A 20721-nucleotide genomic window follows, 5' to 3' on the forward strand; every position below is an offset into this window, starting at 1 on the left:
TCACTCCCAGTTTCCCTGGTTGACTTCACTGAACACTGAAGCTACTTCCTGCTTCAGCCTGCTTCTAGTTTGCTTGCTACATCCCATAGGGAAAGGTTTAGCCAAAAACTTCTGAATAAATTTTTCCATGTGCATAAGAAAGGATCCTCAGGAAACATCTCCAGTATGTTCCCTAATTTCTATGAGGTTTGTCAAATTCCCTTGCATTGGGTAGATATTTTGAGAACTACTAGAAATTTAAGTGGATCTCTTCGCTTGATCCAGATCCTCCTGCAGGCAGGAGGGAAAGGAGGCCTTTATTAAGTTCCCTGCTACTAGAAAGTCACCTTTGGAAGACTGAAGCCCTGTGGTCCTTTGCATATGCAGTAATCAGCCTTTAAAAGCTTCAATAAGCTATTGGAAATTTAATTTGCTGTCTTCGGAGATTAAGCATAGTTTTTATAGGACCTTCTTTAATTTCTCCCCAAAAAACCATCTAGTTAAGTTTATTAACACTAATTATAGGACATTAGCTTATACTTTTAATGATAATATTTCTGAAACATAACAAGAGAGCCAACAGATTATAAGGAGATTCAACAGCAAGGAGTGAGTTTGGTTGGGTAGGGAACAGATATCTGTTTTTATTTTCTTCCATTCCAACTCTCCTGTCTCAACAACCTGTTAGATGTCTTATCAATCTGTGGTTTGTCCCTACCCTGTGGGTGTCATTGCCACTCAGTGACTGTCCAGACTAGAAAGGAAAAATGTTCTCATATCAGCATGATAGAGCATTGCTGACAGTTTTATATTAGTTAAACTGGCAGGCCTTGGTGTTCTGCAGAAAAGATGGCAGATCTGATAGGTCAAGGAATGGCTGAGACAGGGTTTGTTTTCGTATCCCTCAAATTAGTACATTGAGTTCTTTCTAGTCAAGTAAATTCCATGATAGCATCAGTACACGAGCAGAGGGAGATGCCGGGAGTGCTGGTGTGCCACCATGCGGCTGCTGGAGCTCCCTCTTAGGTAGACAGATTCCATGTGGTGCTGTGCCATGAGCCGAGAGAATTACTGAGAATGGGAGCCATTGCCTGAAGCTAAAAAGATTATCACTCATGAGTAATAGCACAGAGAAAAAGACTAAATAGAAAGTACTTATCGATAAAGATATGAATTACTTCTTACTTCTTTAGTCCTATATCTTTTACTTCTAAAAAAAACAACCTGATTCACTTTTGCCTCTGTCTAAGAAAATATTCAAAAGCAAAGCACATGCCAGGTGCTATCCACCACCCTGGCTCTGTGGGTGGGTTTGGTTTAGGCTATGAGGGTATTTCTGGGATTTTGAAGGAACCTGATTCTTTTAGCAACCTTGGGCCTTTTTGGCAACACTAACCCTCTTCCTCAACATCTTCTAGGTTCTTATTCTCCTGCTATTCTTTCTTAGTAGATGTCCTTAGAAATTTAAGACACAAAATCAGATCCACACTCTGTTCCAATCTAACCACATTAAATCTGCAAGTTTTTCAGCATTGTTTCCATGGTATGATTAGGAAAGGCCTTTGGTGAAGGAACACTGATCAACACTTACTTGTTCCATAAACAGCACTGAAAGACTAGCCTGAGTAAAACTCTAGCAGAGGACACAGAGAGAATGAAGAGTGGCCTCTGTCCAAAAGCAGATCCCCCAAAGAGAACAGAGGCTCAGAGGCAATAGTCAGGAAGCTCTGAGTAGGCTGCAGTACCAAAGCCAGGGAACTCTCAGCGGAGACCAGAGCTGTTTCCCTGTGCCACATCTTTCCAAACAAAATCCTAGGGGAGATGGGGAGAAGACAGGCAGGTGAGAGAGAGGAGCTGGACCCGAAGTGCATCTCAGACCAGGTGCAGGACACACCTAGTCCTGGATTGCTCTAACACTGGACCTCAGCCCTACACATGAATGAGAGAGCCAAGTGGAGTGGACAGCGTGTTCTGCAGACTCCTATCGAGAAGCCAGAATGAATAGACAGCTCCCATAACATCCCCTTAAAAGGACAATGTTCTAGTACTCCACCACCAATTTGCACAAAGCCTTTGAATCGTATGTTCACAGTCAAAATAGAACCTAATTCCTTACCACCCACACACAAGTAAAGAGTGTTTTCTACCAATTGCCAATACTATCAGCCAGTCCCATTCATTGAACAGACGTAACCTTTAAAGCATTGCATTCGATTAGATACAGATTTTCTGATAGAAGACAATTGTAATCCAGTTAGAAAAGCCTACTCTTTGTGTATTCACCTGAGCACACACAACTTACCCCAAGGTTTTAAGTGGTAGGCACTGACAGAGCCCTGTCATGGCAGAGTTGGGAGGCTAAGGAGGAATGCTCCATAGTTTCCAAAGAACTGCTCATGCTTGTGTGTGGTGTAGGAATCGGCACTTTCAGCTGTCAGAGAGCTAGTCCACCTTTTCCTCCCGAGCACAAAGTTGGACTGTTTGGGAGTAGTTTATTATTTATGCTAGGGGTTGAGCTTGGGGTCTCACACTGGCTAACTATATGTTCTGCAACACTAAGCATCAAGCAGAAAGACACAAAATGTCCCATTGGGCTCAGAAATATTTAAACAACAATCAAGACCCCAAGTGCTACACCAACCAGCACTCTCTAAGGGACTGTACTTGATCTCCATGCAAGGCGATATGATAGAAACCGAAGTCACAGAGATATGATAAAGAGTAGTCTTCTGGGGCTTGGGGTGTGGCTCAGTTGGTAAGGTATCTGCTACACAAAGAAGAGGATCTGAATTAGGACCCTCAGCATAAAACCAGGTATGGTATTGCACTTCTGTGTTCTAGCATGGGGTGGAGGGTGTGCAAGGACAGGAGGATCTCTGGACCCCTGATTCATACCCGGTGGACTGGAGGCAGCACTGTATGTTGAAGGATAAGGTTCCCACCTGACCAGAAAAGCAGAATTACAAATTTGCCCCTCAGAGATGTGAGGTGGCTGGACTGTAAGGCCGGATCCATGCAGAGGTAAAAGAGGTCAATCTGGACAGCCACACTTGGTGAAGGTTAGAGCTAGGGCAAGAACAAGGAAGAACTTTACAACATGAAGGTTTTATTGATTAACTTCTGTAACTGAAATCACTGTCTCAGCTAGACACATGGTTTGAGTAACAGAGGGTGGGATTTAAAAGGGGGAAGTCCCTCCCTTGACGGTTACTAGGATAAGAAGCAAAACAGAAGAAATGGTAACGGCATATGACATATGTCATGGCCTTCTTGGTCACTAGGAAAGACCTAGTCAGTAAAGGCTGACTAGGGTTGTCACTGTCTTTAGTTTTGATTGTGCTCCATTTTAAAAGAGATACCACTTAGTTCTTTGGACTGGAGCTGTATTCTAATTTATTTCAGTCACGATTGCAAATAATAGAGACGTGGGATGCAATCCACTGTCAGCATCCCCAGAGCAAAGCCTGCTTCCCCTCCAGCTCTCGTGGGGCCTCCCTTCTTCTGTACAACTTCTGTCTGTAAAATCTCTGCTCTGTCTTTTTGAAACTATTATGGAAGTGTGCCAGATAAGACATAGCCAGCTTTTTTATCCTGCACTCTGTGCGCCTATAGTCATGGCTCAGATCACTGTAGAAACTGAAGCTGCCATGCCCCGCTGGGAGAACGAGAAAGCACACTGATGTGTGACTGCCAAGCGCATTGTGTCGAAAGTCCCCAGAGTCTCCCAGAGCATAGCACATACGTGGTTGTTTTGGCCGCACTAAGACTTCTGGTTGATGGGGGGGAGGGGTGACGTTTTAAAGATAACCGGAAGTGCAGTTATTACTGCGGTTGTCGGTCTCACCTGTGGCAGTGTGTCCGTTGCTTTCATCTGTCACTCTGGAGGGTCCTCCACTTTTCCTATGTTGGTGATGGTGTTCCGTTTAGCACTCATTGCCCATGTCTTCATACGGCAACAGCAGAGTGCAGGCTGGAATAAGGGTGTTGGCTAGCACACATAGACACTAATCCTTCATGTAACATCATCGTAGTAAGTTGTGTCGCCTTTTATCAAAGGAGTGATCAATGGGCCCAGAGAACCCTCCCCAGTCTGTCTTTTAGTTTTTGTTTTGCCTCCAAACTTTGCTTCCTCTGGTGCAAACACTGTCTGGCTCCCAAATGTCATAAAGTCACCTGTATGTATCACTCCCGCCATGTCTTGCCCCTTGCTTTCCTATGGTGTGTGTCTGTATCAGTCTGCTCTGTTCACTTTCTCATTTGTAGAGAACCCTGAAATCCACTCTGAAACACCGGCTGCTCCTGCTCTACCTCCTACAGCTCCTCCTAAGCCTAAACCTAAACCTAAACCCAAAAAATCTCCTGTGCCTCCCAAAGGGGCCACTGCTGGGGCCAGCCACAAAGGGGATGAAGTGCCTCCTAATAGAAAAAATGTCAAGGCTCCCAGTAAGCAGGCCCCAACCCCTCCACCCAAGCCAACAAGCCGAAACACTGCCCGGGAGGCTGGTGAGTATGCCCTAGTGCATAATTGGGTAGAGTTCAGCATGTTGGGTTCTGGGATGGGGCTGTAGCTTCTTCCAGGAGTGTGGTTTTTTTTCTTGTCTCAGGGCACAATACCAATGAGTCACAAGAATGTCTCAGAGACTCCCCAGTAGTTATCTCCTAAGAAAAGTTAATGTTGTTGTCTCTGAAGTAACTGAACTGTTAGTCTTGGTTTCCACAATCGGTGCGTAAGATTCACTCCTTTAGTGTGCCTAGGAGTGAGGCTGACCTGATGAACCAGTATCCAGACCTGTCCATGAGAGTTTGTGGTGACCTGTTACTATTCCTCTTTTAAAATACACTAGACTCGCATGTTAAAATGTGACATGGGTGTTTGATAGGTTTGCCGGATCATAAAGTCTTCCACTTTGCAACATCCATAGTCGTCTGTCCTCTGATAAACGGCAAAGGTTCATATACATGGTCAGCAACATCCCCCTGTTTCCTACTCCACTTAACATCATTTTGATGGATTTGATTTGATGCTCGGTGATACCCCCTCACTACTTCGGCAGACCAACAGGTCAAAGTGTCCTAGTGCATTGTGATTACATGTTGCCATTACAAATCGTGACTGGACATTTGCAACTTCATATGTTTCTCAATCTTACAAGCTTAATGCGAAATGCCGCTTCCATTGTCTCATAGAATCATGATGCCTGCTATCTATGTCATCTGTCTTTTAACACCACTCAGAATTCCCATGCTCGATGACGTTTCCCCATTCATGTGTGCATACAGTTCTTTTGTATTGTAGCACATCTTATTTCCCTTAACCTCGGCAGCAGCTTTCCAGAAATTAACTGCAAGGACTTGCCTTGGCGTTGATCTTTTTTCTCTTGTAATTTATACTCGTCATACTGAAATTCAAAGACTGGTTTAGTTGGCAGTGTAGCAGCTCTCTGAGTGGAAGAAGACCTCTCCCTGGGTTTCTCTCTTCTGCGCTTTGATCGTTGGTGCACAGGCCTCTTCTAATCTCTCTGAAGTGAAATGTCCCAGAATGATGAGCCAGCGGCGCCTAAAGGTCATTTCCTTGGGGACTCAGTGGCTTTTCCCATTGGTGCCTATATGTCCCCCACGGCCTTGCGAAGCCTAGCAGTGGTGTGTGAAGTAACACAGGCGCGGAGCTACTCAGTAAGGAGAATTCCCAGACCATCACTTTGTCTTTGGGAATTAAGAGCCTGTCTTGCATATACTTCCTCCCTCGCTCCTTCTCTAGGTGGTGTGAGCTCACTGTAGACCTAGCTGGGAAGAAAGCTGGAAATGAACACAAAGACTGGACACAGCATCATGACAGATCTTGATATATATTTTTTTTCTTGAAAATTTAACATATGATTTGATGTCCCTAAGAGGATAATAAGCTAGAGAGCTGTCATCTGTCCTTTGTATTAAGGCAAAATGTGCAGGACCCTTCCTATTCCTATGAATGTGACCACTTCTGGGACTGTCACCGAGAAGCAAGGGCTGCACTGAGGTCCCTCGGTTTTCCATTATATTTCTTACATTCTGAAAACAGCCGTCACCTAATTTTCCCTCTGAGCGTAGATGCCTTGGTGAACCACGTTTTAGTCTAGAACATCCTTGGTTTTGCCAGGATTCTGTTCTTCTCATTGTTGCTATTAACAAACATTTTTAACACAGAGGTAAAGCTTCCTTTTTAACCAAGGTTATGGTCAACAAACCCCCTCCTGTCAGAAGAGACTTTAAAAGCAGAGGTTATGCTTACCCCTTGTCTGTTTACTATCAACAAAAGGCTGAGGTGTAGGTTTCTAACCTAACAAATAGGGCTTGAATAGTCACTTCAGGCACTGGGAAAAAAATATTTTTCTCTAAAATAGGATGACATTAAATACTTTCTGTCAAAAAATAAAAAGTTTCAAAAATATTAAAATTGATACCATTAGAATGGATATGAAGAAGGGATCTATTTAACTTAAGAAAAACAGTTGAACGTGTTTAAACATAAAATGCTTCGTGTCTTTGTTATTTAAAAATCAATTTAGAGTGGGGTTAATTTTTTTTTAGTACGGTTAATGAGTTTAACTTGTAATCAGAGAAAGATTATCAGGTTCATTAAGCCTACAGACAAGCCCAGATTTGGCAAAGGGGAAATCCAGCTGTTGTGTGTGTCTAAGATAGTAATTACCCTAACTAGACTCCTTGTCATTAAGTAAGACTGGCTTCTTTACATGTCAAAATTAATAAAGTCATATGTCTCATTGTCTGTTCCTCTGTTTGTTCTTTATTTCAACTTTCTCATTGGCATCAATAAAGTTGCCTCCAGAGGTAAGTCACTGTGATACCTGTGTGCAGAATGGGAAGGCCCTCCCTGGTGCATTAACAAGGCATTTTTTTTGATAGTTGTGTGAAAGAAACTTTAGCCCCCTCTTAGGAAAGGAAGAATATGTAGCGTCATAATAGAAGTAATATTCAGAGAAAATACAGATTAAAAAGGCCATGAAACTAGTTAATATTCACATGGGATTTTAAATGGATTTCCTAAGGTGACATAAAGAAAAATTAAAATATATACATGTAATTAAAAGAAAAAAAGAAAGACTATCTAACTTGTTTTCCTGGAAGTTGCTTAGTTGATGTCAGCTCTATCCAGAAGTAAGCAAAGGCCCTGCTCTGGTAGGCCTTTGAAGGCTTGCCTAGAACATTAGAAAGTAAAAGTGACTGGATGGCCAGCGTGGATGGGATTGGAAATTCTGGAAAAGTTGAAGTGTGTGTGCTCTCGAAGTTTCTCAGGAGGAAGAAGCAAGAGAATCATTTGAGTCCAGGAGCTCAAACAAACCGGGTTGCAGAGGAAGACCCTCTCGAGGGCTAAGCCCGAGGAACCACACAGGCATAGATATACACACACACTCACACACACGTGCTAGAGTGACATTCTTCCTCTTCAGATTATTCAAGTTTCACCCATGTAGACTTTTTTTTAAACCACAGCAAACAATTTTTCCCTTGTGGTTTGGTGTTTTGAAGGGGGGGGGTTTCTGCTGTGACTGTCCCCTCTCTGTTTCCCCTCATGACAGCAGGTGGAAGTGTAGGCCAGCAGGACAAACTTCTTTCCCTGGAGTTTTGGGAGCAGTTGCCTTGGAGTTACCACTTGGAAGGTAGTGGGGTAAATGAATTTACTTGTGACCCAGAAAGAGGCTGGCAATATATACCCTACTTCTTCTGAATATGGGCCCTCTCTCCATCCCCAGAAAGAAACAAGTCCTATAGTCAGCTTGCCCGTCATATCCATCCCCTTCCTAGGATCAAGGTCTGTAAGAGTAACTCAGAACAAAGGGCAGCTGTCCTGTTAAGCTGTTTCTGGTGAAGATGGAGGAGAGAGACAAGGGTTTCTTGCCCTTTACTTTTCTTGAATGTCACTGTTCCCTCTCTGAGAGGTTGAGTGGAGACAGTAAACAAGACCACTATGATTACTGACCAATTTTCTTAACATTCCTTGACTTGATGCATTTTAAAGGGAGCATTTCAAATGTCATTGACAATTGCAACTTTGTCACTTAAAGAGTGTTGTCCTTTTTGATTTTTAATGCAAAACTTTCTCTGTTTTTAGCTGGTTCTTCTCATCCGAAGAAAACAACTGGCTCCAAAGCATCTGCCTCAGCATCTGCTTCCTCCACCTCCTCTCGCCCCAAAGTGTCCAAGGAGTCAGTTGCTAGCAAAACAGGCATACTGGGGACCACAAGGGGCAAGAAAAAGTTTGGCAAGCAGACGGCAGCGTCCCGACTGCCCTCCGACACCAGCACTGCTGAGACATCTAGCCTTAAAGGGGAGCCCTCCGACGCTGGGCTAGAGAGTCTCAAACAGGAGGCAGCTGCTGGAGCTGAGGAGCAAGCCACAGGCAAATCCAAGGCAACCATCCTTCCACATCCTGTGGCACCACTGCCCTCCCCATCTGCCCTGCCTCTGCCACTTGAGGATCAGGGCATTGTTGCCTTGGACACCGCCATGGCCCTAGTCAGTGATGGACATACCCTGCCCATCTCTGCCTTAGACCCGAGTCAGCTCCTTTGGACTGAAGAGCCGACAAGCAGAACCACTCCGTATTCAAGCGCCGACTTAACTGGCAGCAGAGAACACACACAGTGGTGAGTTGGGACACAGTAAAAGAATATAGTCTGCTCCTGTCTGTATTAAACGTGCTGAATGTTAGGTGACCACACCCGTGGTCTCACCAGGTGGAATTCCCATAGGCTGTGTGATGACAGGGATGATGCTCACAGATATACTTTGGCCCCGTGAGCCTTCCAAGGATGCTTCGAGCCTCTCTCAACATAGACCATCATTCTTTTTCTTCTACCTAGACATTTTCCTTTTTTCCCCTCTGGTCCTTGTTTTAAACCTATATTATTTGGTCCCAGATCACTCATCCATGCTTGCTTAGCTTCATCTCCCTGTAACAACCTAGCTTTCTTCCCCAGGAAAATTAAGACCAACAGTAAAGAACTCTTTAAAATTCTGGATCTACTCATATCAAGAGTAGAGTGACCCCTTCCTCACTAATTTTCCACTGAATCCTTGTTTCTTCTGTGACATCTTCTAATATGTATTAACAGGACTGGTAGCTTATTTAGAAGAGTTTTCCTATACAGTCTGTAGAACTAGACAGCATGTCTTACTTCTGTGTCCCTAGCAGCCAGTGTAGAGTGTGACGAGCTGTAGGCCGTCAATGCATACTCACTGAATTGTCTTGTGACAGTAAGAACGTGTGAGCCAAGGTCAGCTTTTGTCAGTGATGTGCTGAAGGTGAGCGGCCTTGGACGATGGAGTTCATAGAGTCTAAAGAAGGCCCAACAGTGGTCACATCATCTTAGTTTTGTTCAGGAAGATAACAAAATATAACGGTTAGAACTCAGTCTAATAAAGAACTAGGTCTTGCCCTTTATGGGCTAGTGGCCCATCTTTCTCCAGCTGCCTGGAGCTCATTCGCTCCTTTTCTGATGCCCCTCAAAAAATCCTATAAATATGCTATTGAGGTTGAGGTAGGCAAGTTAGACCTCCTGCCCCATAGGTAAGACAAACTAACAGAGTATATAATAGATGCAATTACCAGTCATGCAATTATCATTTCTGTCTAGGAAAGACTCAGATCTAAAGTTGAACCTATTTCATGTTTCTCCTTGTTATCATTTGAAGGAAAATTTAGGGATGATCAATAAATATCAAATTACAAACTATTTGCCTGGCATTTTAGTAAAAGCTAGAAGAGACAGAAAATATTGAGATAAATGGTATGTTATCTGTTTGGATTTTTTAATTTTTTTTTTTTGTTTTGTCCAAGACAGGGTTTCTTTGTGTGATCCTGGCTGTCCTGTAACTAGCTCTGTAGACCTGGTGGGGTTTAAGGGGTGCACCACCACTACCCGATTTTGATAGACTATCTTTATTGGACTGTTTGGTGAAGCTGTCACAGACCACCTGAAAGAGAGTAATTTATAATGAAAGTACATGTATAAGCTCAAAATTCTAGAGGCTCAGAAGTCTAAATCAACCCAGCATTTAATGAGGAAGTTCTTGCTGCAGAAGGTGGCAGGGCCAAGAGAGCAAGACAGCTCACCTTGTCCCAGGAGCCCTTTCTGTAATGGAGTTCCTCTCTTCATTATGGCTTTGCCCTCAGGAGGCCTTGCCTTTCAGTGCTAGTGCATCGAAGATGAAGTTCCCAAGACTTGAATTCCAAGGAACATGTCCACACCCTTAGCCCAGTGTCCTCACTGCTTCCAGCACACAGCACACCTTCCTCTGGTTGTAGTGTTGCTCAGCACTTCAAACTGAACTTTTTCTCTTTCCGGGTGTGATAGGGGGAGGTTGTTTGTTCTCTGTTGGACAAGGCTGTAAACACCAAAGGCATAATTGTGAGCCAGACAAGCTAGTTCCAAAGAGTCGATTTTAATCAATCAGTGTGCTCGGGATATGTGTGTTTAAGACAAGGTTTCAGTTTCAGAAAGTGGATGCTGTATATGGGTCCGTTGTTCACCAAGCAAAAAGGAAGGCAGCTTTGGGTAGCTGTAAGTGTTTGGAGAGCCATTCATATCCACCACCAACCTGACTCTCCTCAGTTCACTTCCATGGTCATTTAGGGACTGTATTAATTACGCTAAGCACCACACTTTCTACTAGGACCTTAATGCCTTAGTTACCCCAGGTACATGGAGAATTTTTAAATAAAGAAATAAATGTAAGTTTTCTGTTTCCAGCGATACCCCGAGTAAAGGGAATAAGCTTGGGTCTCTTTGGACGTTGAGGGTGTATATCATATATTTTCCCATCAGCGAGAGTCACTCTCAGAGTTTCCTAGAAGAGCTCGTTTTCTTCTTAGTATATTTTTAAAATGCAAAGAGTGACTTTATAATGCATTCTTCAGGGGTAGTTTGTGTTTGCCCTTGACTTAATGAGCCTGGAAAATGCAGTGTCTCAGATTTTCTCCCAAATTCTCTCTCTTTCAAGTGGAATTTGAGTTAGGGTTTTTGGCTCTCACTCCCTTGCTTTCCTTAGAACTTTTCCTCAGTTATATTTAGTCGCCCAATGTGTGAAAACTCTGTCATAGTATGAAAAGCCTTCTGTTTGGGATACAAATATCAAAACTTGAAATAGGGCTAGTGGTTGTATTTAAAAATGCCCACCTCTCCTCCTATCTCACAGGCTGCTGTTCAGTATGTTTTTTTTTATTCATTTACAGCTCTATCCATAACACAGGCATCTCTGTAGTGTGGAGCAGAAAAAAAATTCAACCCACTTGAGGTCATATTTAAAATGACTTGTTGAGTCCCCTCGACAAAAATTTATGTAATGTTCAATGTTGTCCAGTGTTCTCAGGAACCATAAGGGTGGAGGTGTGAGCTGACCAATGCAGACGTGGAGCACAGTTATTATTAACTAATTATAATAATCTCATGATATAACATTTAGTAAGTAGACTAGCGGTCTCAGTCTGGATCCCAGACTGCACTGGCCAGGTTGGGTGGGCTACTTACTTACAGCCTTTCTTGGACCCGTGTTGTAAATTCTCTAACCACCTTGTAGTTTTAAATAGTTATGAGCTGTGAATAACTGCTGCCAAACTCTGTACACTGCAGAATACTATATCAACAGCGAGATCAACATAATTAGCACAGTCAATTAGTGACTAACAGGATTGAGTCCTGAAGTACCTTGTTTTGCTATAAGCAGATGCTGTTATTAATTGACAAACCTTTAAACATACTGTAGTTGTCCATAGTGACAGCATCCTCAAAATAGAATCGTTTTCTGCAGCAATCGACTAATAATCTGGACCACGAAAAAGTTTGTCCATAAAAAGACATCTTCACTTCTTTCCAACGGCACTTCATTCTGTGTTGTCTCCAAAAAAGTGAACACAGAATTACCATATGATTCAGCAATCTCCGTCTGTGCTTATAGTCAAGAGAATTGAAATTGGGGAAGTAGATTTGTATACCAGAGTGTGTAGAGTTAATATCCAGTAACCAAAAGGCAGTAGCAGCCCAACTGGGCATTGGCTGATGAATAAACGAAGTGTGGCATATGCACACAATGTCATATCATCCAGCCCCCCACAGGAAGAAATTCTGCTGCTGCTAGGACATAGGTGTCCTTGACATCATGCTAAGTGAAATAAGTCAAACCAGAAGTTTGTATAATTACCTTTACGTGAGCCTTCATAAAACAGTCAGCATCACAGACACAGAGAGCGTAGTGTGTGGGGTTACTAGCTCATGGGGACACAGCTTCGTTTTAGAGAGATGAAAAGGTTCTAGAGTTGCATGGTGATAATTATACAGCAACATGAATGTCCTTAATGACACAGAACGGTACCTTTAAAATTGTTAAGATGGGAGATTTTTGGGTTATGTTGATGTCACATAATTAAAAATGAGATTTCAGGGTCGAGAGAGACAGCTCGGTAGGCAAAGGACCCTAAGTCAATCCTAGCTCCCATGTAAAAGCAAGGCATAGTGGTGCACGTATGTAGTGCCAGGGTCGGGATAGGAAGGCAGCAGTGTGACAGGCAGATCCCAGGAGCTTGCTGGCCCATCAGTCTAGCTGGGATGCTAAATTCCAGGGTCAATGAGAGATGCTATCTCAAAATTTAAGAGTGATAGAGGAAGGCATTCAAAATTAGTGACACCCCCCCCCCACACACACACACACACTCAAAGATTTCATATACCCTATTGAGAACAACTTAGGCTGTTGGGGTCTTTCTAAGTTAAAAAAAAAAAAAGGTAGAGTCTTGGAAGTGCCTGGGCCTCTAATCATAGAACCAGCTTTAAATGCCTTTTGTTCTAATGAAGTTTGCCTGTGTGCAACAATCAAAACACGTTCATGTGTGTTGTTGTTTGTCTTGGAGGAGGGTTGAGGTTGGTTTTTAATTTTTTTTTTTTTTTGTCTGTGAAAACACCAAATTTGAATTCATCTATTTATATCACAAAGTATTTGGGAGGTCTTCTGTATCTTACAATAATGATTACATTATTTTTGAAATTAAATATTTTTGTCATCCCACGCAACGTCATTAGTCTTTGAAGATGGGTAAGCCTTGTAGAGACCTTTACCCAACTGAACAACAAAGCATGGTTGCCCCTCCCCCAGTATACTGCCCTTCTTTTAAAGCCTCCATCTAAGACTTTGTGTCTTAGGCGTCACTCTAGCTCTGAAAGAGGCGGTCTTGTTCATGAAGAAATGCAAGCACAGAGAGGATCAAGGAATTTTATCCTGTTGACACACTGGCTGGAAAGAAAACGGGATTTATTCTAATATTAATAAGAGATGTGTGTTCTTGTATGACACCCTTCTGGGTGCTGGGATGCAGAACTCTCTGAAGCCTGTGTGTCAAAGGCATGGTAGGAGTCAGAGGGCAGACAAATCAGGGATGCTGAGCTCTGCGCTGGGTCACCATGAGAGCAGAGGAATGGGGCGAGCAAGTCAACTGAGTGATCCAGAAACATCCCTGGAGCTGCTGAGGCTTTATGTTTAGACTTGAAGAGCACAAAAGAAGTGTAGGCAGAGCCCCAGGAATCTGCCTGTCCCTGCCTCCCCGCACTGAGGTTATAAGCAAGCACTACCACATATATTTTTTTTGTCATGTGAGCTCTGGGAATTGAAAGCTCAGGTATCCCAGCTTGTGCAGCGAACACTTTACTAAGTGAGCTGTTTCGCCAGTAGCCCTAACCCACTACTGTCTCCTCTACTGCCCCGTGATTCATGGATGAATCGGTTCACAAAGTCCAGTTTCACTCTGTTCATTTGCGGGATGTGTTAGAGAACATCTAGTAATACCTTTATGTTCTGCAAATGCTAAATCTAAAACCTCAACAATTAAGTAATGCCCCAGAGAACGTCCGTGTTAGTGATGTTGGATGACTGTCCCATGTTGCATTTCTCCCTTTCCCAGCATGAAGGATGTTCATGAGGCTAGCATGCTTCTTGTGGTGTTAGTAACCATAAGGATCGCTCTGGACTTCACATTACCCTCCTTTATTGCCCTTCATAGCTTTGCAACCAAAGATGAGCTGGGAAAGGCTGGACCTCAGTTGCTGACTCCCGGGCAGGCGGGAGACTCTTCAGAATCCTTCAGTGCCCCGGAGGGTGAGACCCCAAGAGAGTACCAATCCAACGACTCTGACTCAGACGGACCCATCTTGTACACCGATGATGATGAGGAAGAGGATGATGATGATGACGGCAGCGGAGAAAGTAAGAATATTTCCAAGAAGTAAAGCAGCAGGTGGCTTACAGAGAGACACCTACCGTGCAGTGCAAAATCTCCTTAGCCACTGCCCAACATTTTCTTCCCTTCACCTTCTTCTCTCGAATTAGAAATATATTTATCCTAGCTAAAAAGTAAAAGCAGTCTTGGAGGATAGCATAATTCCATGAGTTCAATTCCCAGTACTGAAAAAAAAAAAAAGTGCGCCCATCCCAAAGTTTAGTTCATGATGACAGATTTTGCCAGAACATACAACATAGGTGTGCCACACCTTGACAATGAGTTAGGCTGAAGATTTGTCTTGATACAAACAATCTAAGCTTTTTAAGAGCAGCGTTTTTTCTCATGAAAGACAAAGGTGCCTATCCCTCCAGGGAGCTGCTCTTGAAGAAAGATTATCGGCCAGGGTGGGGCTTCCTTGGCTTGCTGGAAGTGTTAGACATTTTCACTCATTTTATACTTAAAGAGAAATGGGAGGGGAATGAGTCGAGAATGACCAACGCTTGGTTAGAGGTGAAAATGCTTGCTTGTCCATCGTTGCGAAAACAAGATGCCTTCTAGAAAGGAAGGATCCTAGAGATGAATCAAAGCCGTGACTGTGTCTAATTAGATGACTAGAATGTGCTGTTAAAATGTTGTGGTTTTTAGTTTTTGTCTTTTGTTTTTAACTTAGGAGGAGCATGACTTGGCAGAATTTCACTGTGGGGTTGGATTTATAGATGATTAAAAGTTATCAGTGTATTAATGACTCAGCAGGAATGTGTTAGATTTCCTCTCCTTAGCACCCACCTGATAGCTACTGCCTGCTGGGGGCTTAAGGATGCCTGGGTGACTGAGGGTTAAAGCATTTGTGTATAGTGTAGGCTCCTTGCCAGCATGACGCCTGGCTGGGGGAAATGGGATGACAAGGATTAACTGTACAGAAAAGGAGTGAGGATAAGCTCTTGACTTGAAAAGAAAGCAAAAGCCTTGTGCAATCACCGATTTCCATGATCCACCAAATCAGCAGAATAAACCTCCTCGAGCTCCGTCCAGATGATGAGGTGCTGTTTCCAAGCGTGTTCATGCTATCTTGGGTTTTTTTTTTTTTTAGAACATTTTTTAAAAAATCCTTTAGTTCTTTTTCAAAACGAATTATCTCCAACTCAAAATCCTCGAGCTCCGTCCAGATGATGAGGTGCTGTTTCCAAGCGTGTTCATGCTATCTTGGGTTTGTTTTTTTTTTTAGAACATTTTTAAAAAAATCCTTTAGTTCTTTTTCAAAACGAATTATCTCCAACTCAAAATCCCCCCCCCCCGGCCCCGCCACACACCCTTGAACTGATTAAGCTTCCCCTCTTGCACGCAAGTAAAGAATTTGACTCAGGTCCTGTTAAAGTTCAGCCACGTGTAACCAAAGCCCTGCTAGGTTAAAAACTGATGTACCTGTATCTCTGCTCCTTCCCAATCCTCAGGTGCTTTGGCAAGTAAGATACGCCGAAGGGACACTCTTGCCATCAAACTTGGCAATAGACCATCCAAGAAAGAACTGGAGGACAAAAACATCCTGCAGCGAACATCTGAAGAAGAAAGGCAAGAAATAAGACAGCAGATCGGGACCAACCTGGTCAGGTACTTGCTGGCGCATGAGTGAAGAAGTGACTGATTCTCGTCACTGTTTCAAAGTCTCCCGCCTGCCTGAGGGCTTGGTGAATTCCCCAGGTTCAGGTGCTCCTGGCCCATCCAGTCCTGTAAACTTGATCTCAGTTTGTGAACTACTCAAAGGATTTGCTCTTTGGTCAGTTAGCCAGTAGCTTTGAGATCTCCAGAACGTAGCTCAGGGGTCAACAGACTTTTCCAAAAACTAATCTGTTACGAAGTCTTAGGTTTTGATGACCGGCTGGTCTCTGTTGCAGTTAGCCAACTCGGCCATTACATAAAAGAAGATGTTAACAACATAGAAATAAATGAACGTGAAAGCGCTTCAATAAAATGCATTTACCAAAAGGGGCGGCATGGGGGAGACTGGCGCACAGTCCACAACTTGACCAGCTACTCTTCTAATCCGGGGACTTACTGAGATTTATGTGAAAACTATGAGGTTCCATCCTCTGGGCTGTGAGACTGAAGAAGTACCAAGCTGCAGTGGCCTCGCTTTGTCCTGGTCAGATAAGCATAGCCCCCTGTCCAGACGCAGACCGTTAGCTTAGAATGGGTGGGTCATTGAGCATCACTCCTCACACCCTGCTGTTCTCGTGTGCTGGAGGTCTTCTGTTTTGACCACAAGTGGCTTCAAAAGTCCATTTAACTAAGATTTTTAATAGTGGCTAATTCTTGAAGGAACTGTTTTTGATGCCAGCATAAGCACCCTCGAGTGTCACTATTTTCCACTGGTTTTTCTCACTCTGCACACCCACCCAGGTGTATCCCTGGGAGAAGGGCACCAGATCAGGATGTGAAGATGGGAGGAAGTTGTTGTCCTCGCTTAGAAACCAAAGCCTTTCGTGATCACTGTAGGAGGGTTGTGCAAGGCTGCTAGGGAATGTTTGCTGTTCTCCACAAGGGAGAGAATCTCCAAGGCCCTTCTCTGCTAAAAGGGAGACTTTCCCAGGCAGCAGCTGTGGCCCCTAGCTGAAGGAAAGGCTCACCTCCCTAAGAAATCCAGGAGGAGGCCTGGGGGTGTGGTGTCCCCAGCTTTTGCAACTCCCACTAAGACTCCAAAAGGAGTCCTGAGCAGTTTGCCAAGGGGCTCCTCACTGGAGGGTTTTCACCTCTACCCTAAGCCTGAACCATTTCCTGCCTCAGGAAAGAGCTAGCAGAAGTCAGAGGAACTTCATGTCAAATTTGTCTTCTTAACAACTAAAAGCAGGCGCCTCTCTGAGGTCTGGGGAAAGGAAGGGACTCTCTGAAAACTGCAGTTCCTTAGAACAGAAGCGGGTTTGGATCACTGTTCAGCTATGATGGATTTCTTTTATACCATTCTTTCTACACCACATGCATGCGGATACGTGACAAATGTGTTTTATTATTTTAGTCCCTTTGTTTATGTTTTGGTGTGAAATTTTTTAATCATAGAAAAATAATGCATATAAAATGGTAGCAAAACAGGAGCAACTCCTTAAATGCAAAGAATATTAGTATAGTTTATCACAGTAAAGGATTTTTATAAAGTGAGCCCCATGCCAGGATAATCCCTCACTTGATAAAGCGTTTGTTGTCCAAGCGTGAAGACCTGGGTTCCATCCTCAGCACCCAGGTAAAAATTGTATTAGCTTAAAAAAGCCTGAGACAAGCCAGAATTAAAGGTTTTTTATAAACTATGCTAAATACATTAGTACCTAGAGAAAACCTAAAAGCGTTTTTTAAATGAGCAAAGTTTCCCTACTTTTTTCATACTAAATGTCTAGCCATGGTTATTTGTAATGGGGGCGAAAAAAGCTATAAATTATGGGAACAAAATACTGTTATTATTCCTAGTTATAGGCCTAGAAAATTCTGAGAAAAAATAAAACAGCTATATAGTAACTTCTGCAAGCTCAAAAAAAACCCCTAAGGTTAATTCATGAGCATCAGCAGCGTGGTAATACTGTCATGCTAGTAACACAGGCATTGGCACGGAGCAGGGAGCACAGCAAGTGGGAGACATGGCAGTCACAGCATTTCCAGCAGCCGTTGTCAGTAGCCAACCACTTAACGGTTGAGGCTCCAAACACGCCCTGTCCAGACAACCACGATGGATGGAATGAGTTTAGAATGGAGAGAAAGTAGACATTTGTATCAGTGAGGCACACTCACAAGACAGGCTCATCAGATGTGCCCCTCATGTAGTGTGTGGAGGAAAGTAGATGCGTTCTATGGAATCGGAGCCTTGATGATTTACAAAAGGAAACCAGACAAATGTGACCCCTTTCTGATGTGAGCTAAAGAAAGATCCAAGCTGATCCACTGAGATGGAATGAAAAACCCTTGGTAGCACGTTTTGAAGATGTTTGAGGGTTTGTATGATGAACTCAGTAGTGAGGGAGGACTAGTCACAGTCAGAGTGTCTGGTCAAGGGTAAAGCCCAGGGGTAGAGGGATTGCTTAGCAAATGTAAGACCCTGGGTTTGATCCTAAGCACTGTAAATTTACAAACTAATAAATAAATGAATGAATGAGATGTGGCCTTATTTAAAACTGAAAAAAAAAACCTAAGGTAAAAATATATCTAAAACAAGAGAGGAGAAAGCATCAACAGCCATCAGTTGATGACACTCACAGAACAGTTCTTAAATTAAAGCCTTTACTACTTGAACTACAAGTACCCAGGAAAATTAAATGTTTACTTTTAACTGAAATTGCACACACTTATTAAACTAGTGAATCACAATTAAAAATTAAACCCAAGTTTGTGGGAAAATAGTATACATTGTTCTTGATATGTGTTTTTGAAGCAGTTTAAATAAAATAGTTATAAAGCTATTTCTTTGCATAATAACTCTGTTGACTGAGGTTTCTGTCCTGCCCATTCCCGCAGTCGTTCAGTCCCAAATAAACACACAGAGGCCTACATTGATTATAAACTGATTGGCCTATTAGCTCAGGCTTCTTATTAACTCTTATAACTTATATTTGCTCATAATTCTTGTCCGTGTTAGCCATGTGGCTTGGTACCTTTTTCATCAGTGAGGCCTTCTCATCTTGCTTCCTCTGTGTCTGGATGACAACTGCAGACTGACTCTTTTCTCCTCCCAGAATTCTCTTGTTCACATTGCCCCACCTCTACTTCCTGTCTGATCACCCTACCTATACTTCCTGACTAGCTACTGGCCAATCAGCATTTATTAAAAATAATACAAGTGACAGGATAAAAGACTATCCTTTAAAAAAAAAAACTCTGAATCTAATATCCTTTGTTTAGCTTTCTTCATGACTATTATCCATACAACTTGTAACCAACACTCTAAACAAAGGCAAACATCCATAATCCATATTTTGGGAATGCGGGTGTAGTTTTCCAGACTACTTCCTGCTGATTGAAAGCACTGATAATCTTACAGGGAGCTAAAGAAAATTTTGAATTATGGTCAAGTCCTGAATGGAATATTCTGTGAGGCTTGATCATCTCAGCCAACAGTCTTGAAACTGTTCTGGATGCAGAACTCATAGGAAACTCAACAGAGGTCCCCTGAAATTTTGGATCATCTGGACCATCCATTCCTTTTGGAGATTTCTCAGGGGATCTTCCTTAATCAAACCTTATTTTTCTTAATCTAGAATGAATCCACAGCCTCTCATTTCCTGTGAAAACAAAAGCAAAACCTCTTCTCGAAAGTAACATACCTTTTAACTTAAATTTTGAAGTCAAGGCATTTTCAAAATATATATGTTGGATTAATCCAGCAACATTTTTTTAGCATTAACCCAAGTTTATTAAACCTTACAAACAAATGATTACCTTTTGTATTTTCCAATGCTTTTTTATTTATAGAAAAAAAAACTCAGCAGCATTTATAATCAAATGTCTTTTAGCAGCTTTAGCTCCTTCCCTAGTCATCAAACAATTTAAAGACAACACAATAACATACAGTATCCATACTCTCTGTCTATTTTTCATCTTTACGTGGCTTTATTTTAAACTCTATTTCTTTTATTTTTATTTTAATTTTTTTTTTTGCTTTTTGAGACAGTGTTTCTCTGTGTATCTTTGGCTGTCCTGGAACTCACAGAGATCTGCCTGCCTCTGTCTCCCAAGTGCTGGGATTAAAGGTGTGTGACACCATACCTTGAACTCACAGAGATCCACCTACCTCTGCCTCCCAAGTATTGAGATTAAAGGTGTGTGCCACTACACACAACTCTCTTTGTTTCTTTTTTATTTTAAGGACTTTATCCTTTTCCTTTTCTCTCTGAAGCCTACATATATTTTTAAATACACTGTAAACCATTTAGAGGTTTTCTTCACCTGAATCTATCTTTACTGTACATCTTTCTTTTTTTGACAACATGAGTCTTTAATTTGCTAAGCAGTATGGCTAGAATTAAACCCATTCCTTAGCTTTCTGAGAGCCTAGCTTCATGGCAGAAGTACTGACTGGAGCCATGTTTATTGTCACAACTCTGTGGAGTTTTAAAGTCCCTGACACCACCAAGATGCATGCTGTTGGCAATTCATAAACACCGTTTAAGTGTTTGCTGGCAGGGCCTCTTAAAAGAGCTGCAAGTTTCACAACTAAAGCTGAGTTAGGAAGCCTCTCTTAAATGAGATGTGCTTGCCTCTAGTAAAGGAGAGCAAATCCGAGAAATTGCTGCTACCAACGCTATTCATTTTTGTCCAGAATTATTTCCCAAGCTCTCTCAGGTTGTAAGTGGATTTAGCTGTTCATGTTGGTGCCATTTGTTGACTGAGGTTTCTGTCCTGCCTGATCTAGCAGTCATTTAGTCCCAAATAAACACACAGAGGCCTACATTAATTATAAACTGATTGGCCTATTAGCTCAGGCTTCTTATTTACTTTTATAA

General features: G+C 42.5%; 1 protein-coding gene across 6 annotated transcripts in view; it reads left to right on the plus strand.

The window, feature by feature from the left end:
* Phactr2 (phosphatase and actin regulator 2) overlaps positions 1-20721 on the plus strand; it is a 272398-nt gene that overhangs the window by 211524 nt on the left and 40153 nt on the right. For 3 of the 6 annotated variants that reach the window (XM_026786170.1, XM_026786173.1, XM_026786172.1), the window contains exons 5-9: positions 4243-4482; positions 6796-6807; positions 8090-8624; positions 14027-14229; positions 15697-15853. In XM_026786170.1, coding sequence (XP_026641971.1) covers positions 4243-4482; positions 6796-6807; positions 8090-8624; positions 14027-14229; positions 15697-15853 — 1147 coding nt within the window. The remainder of the gene's footprint in view (positions 1-4242; positions 4483-6795; positions 6808-8089; positions 8625-14026; positions 14230-15696; positions 15854-20721) is intronic. The other 3 variants (XM_026786174.1, XM_026786175.1, XM_026786171.1) reach the window with 2 other exon arrangements.

This window comes from Microtus ochrogaster, linkage group LG4, assembly GCF_000317375.1.
Source record: "Microtus ochrogaster isolate Prairie Vole_2 linkage group LG4, MicOch1.0, whole genome shotgun sequence".
In the NCBI taxonomy this organism is placed as follows: Eukaryota; Metazoa; Chordata; class Mammalia; order Rodentia; family Cricetidae; genus Microtus; species Microtus ochrogaster.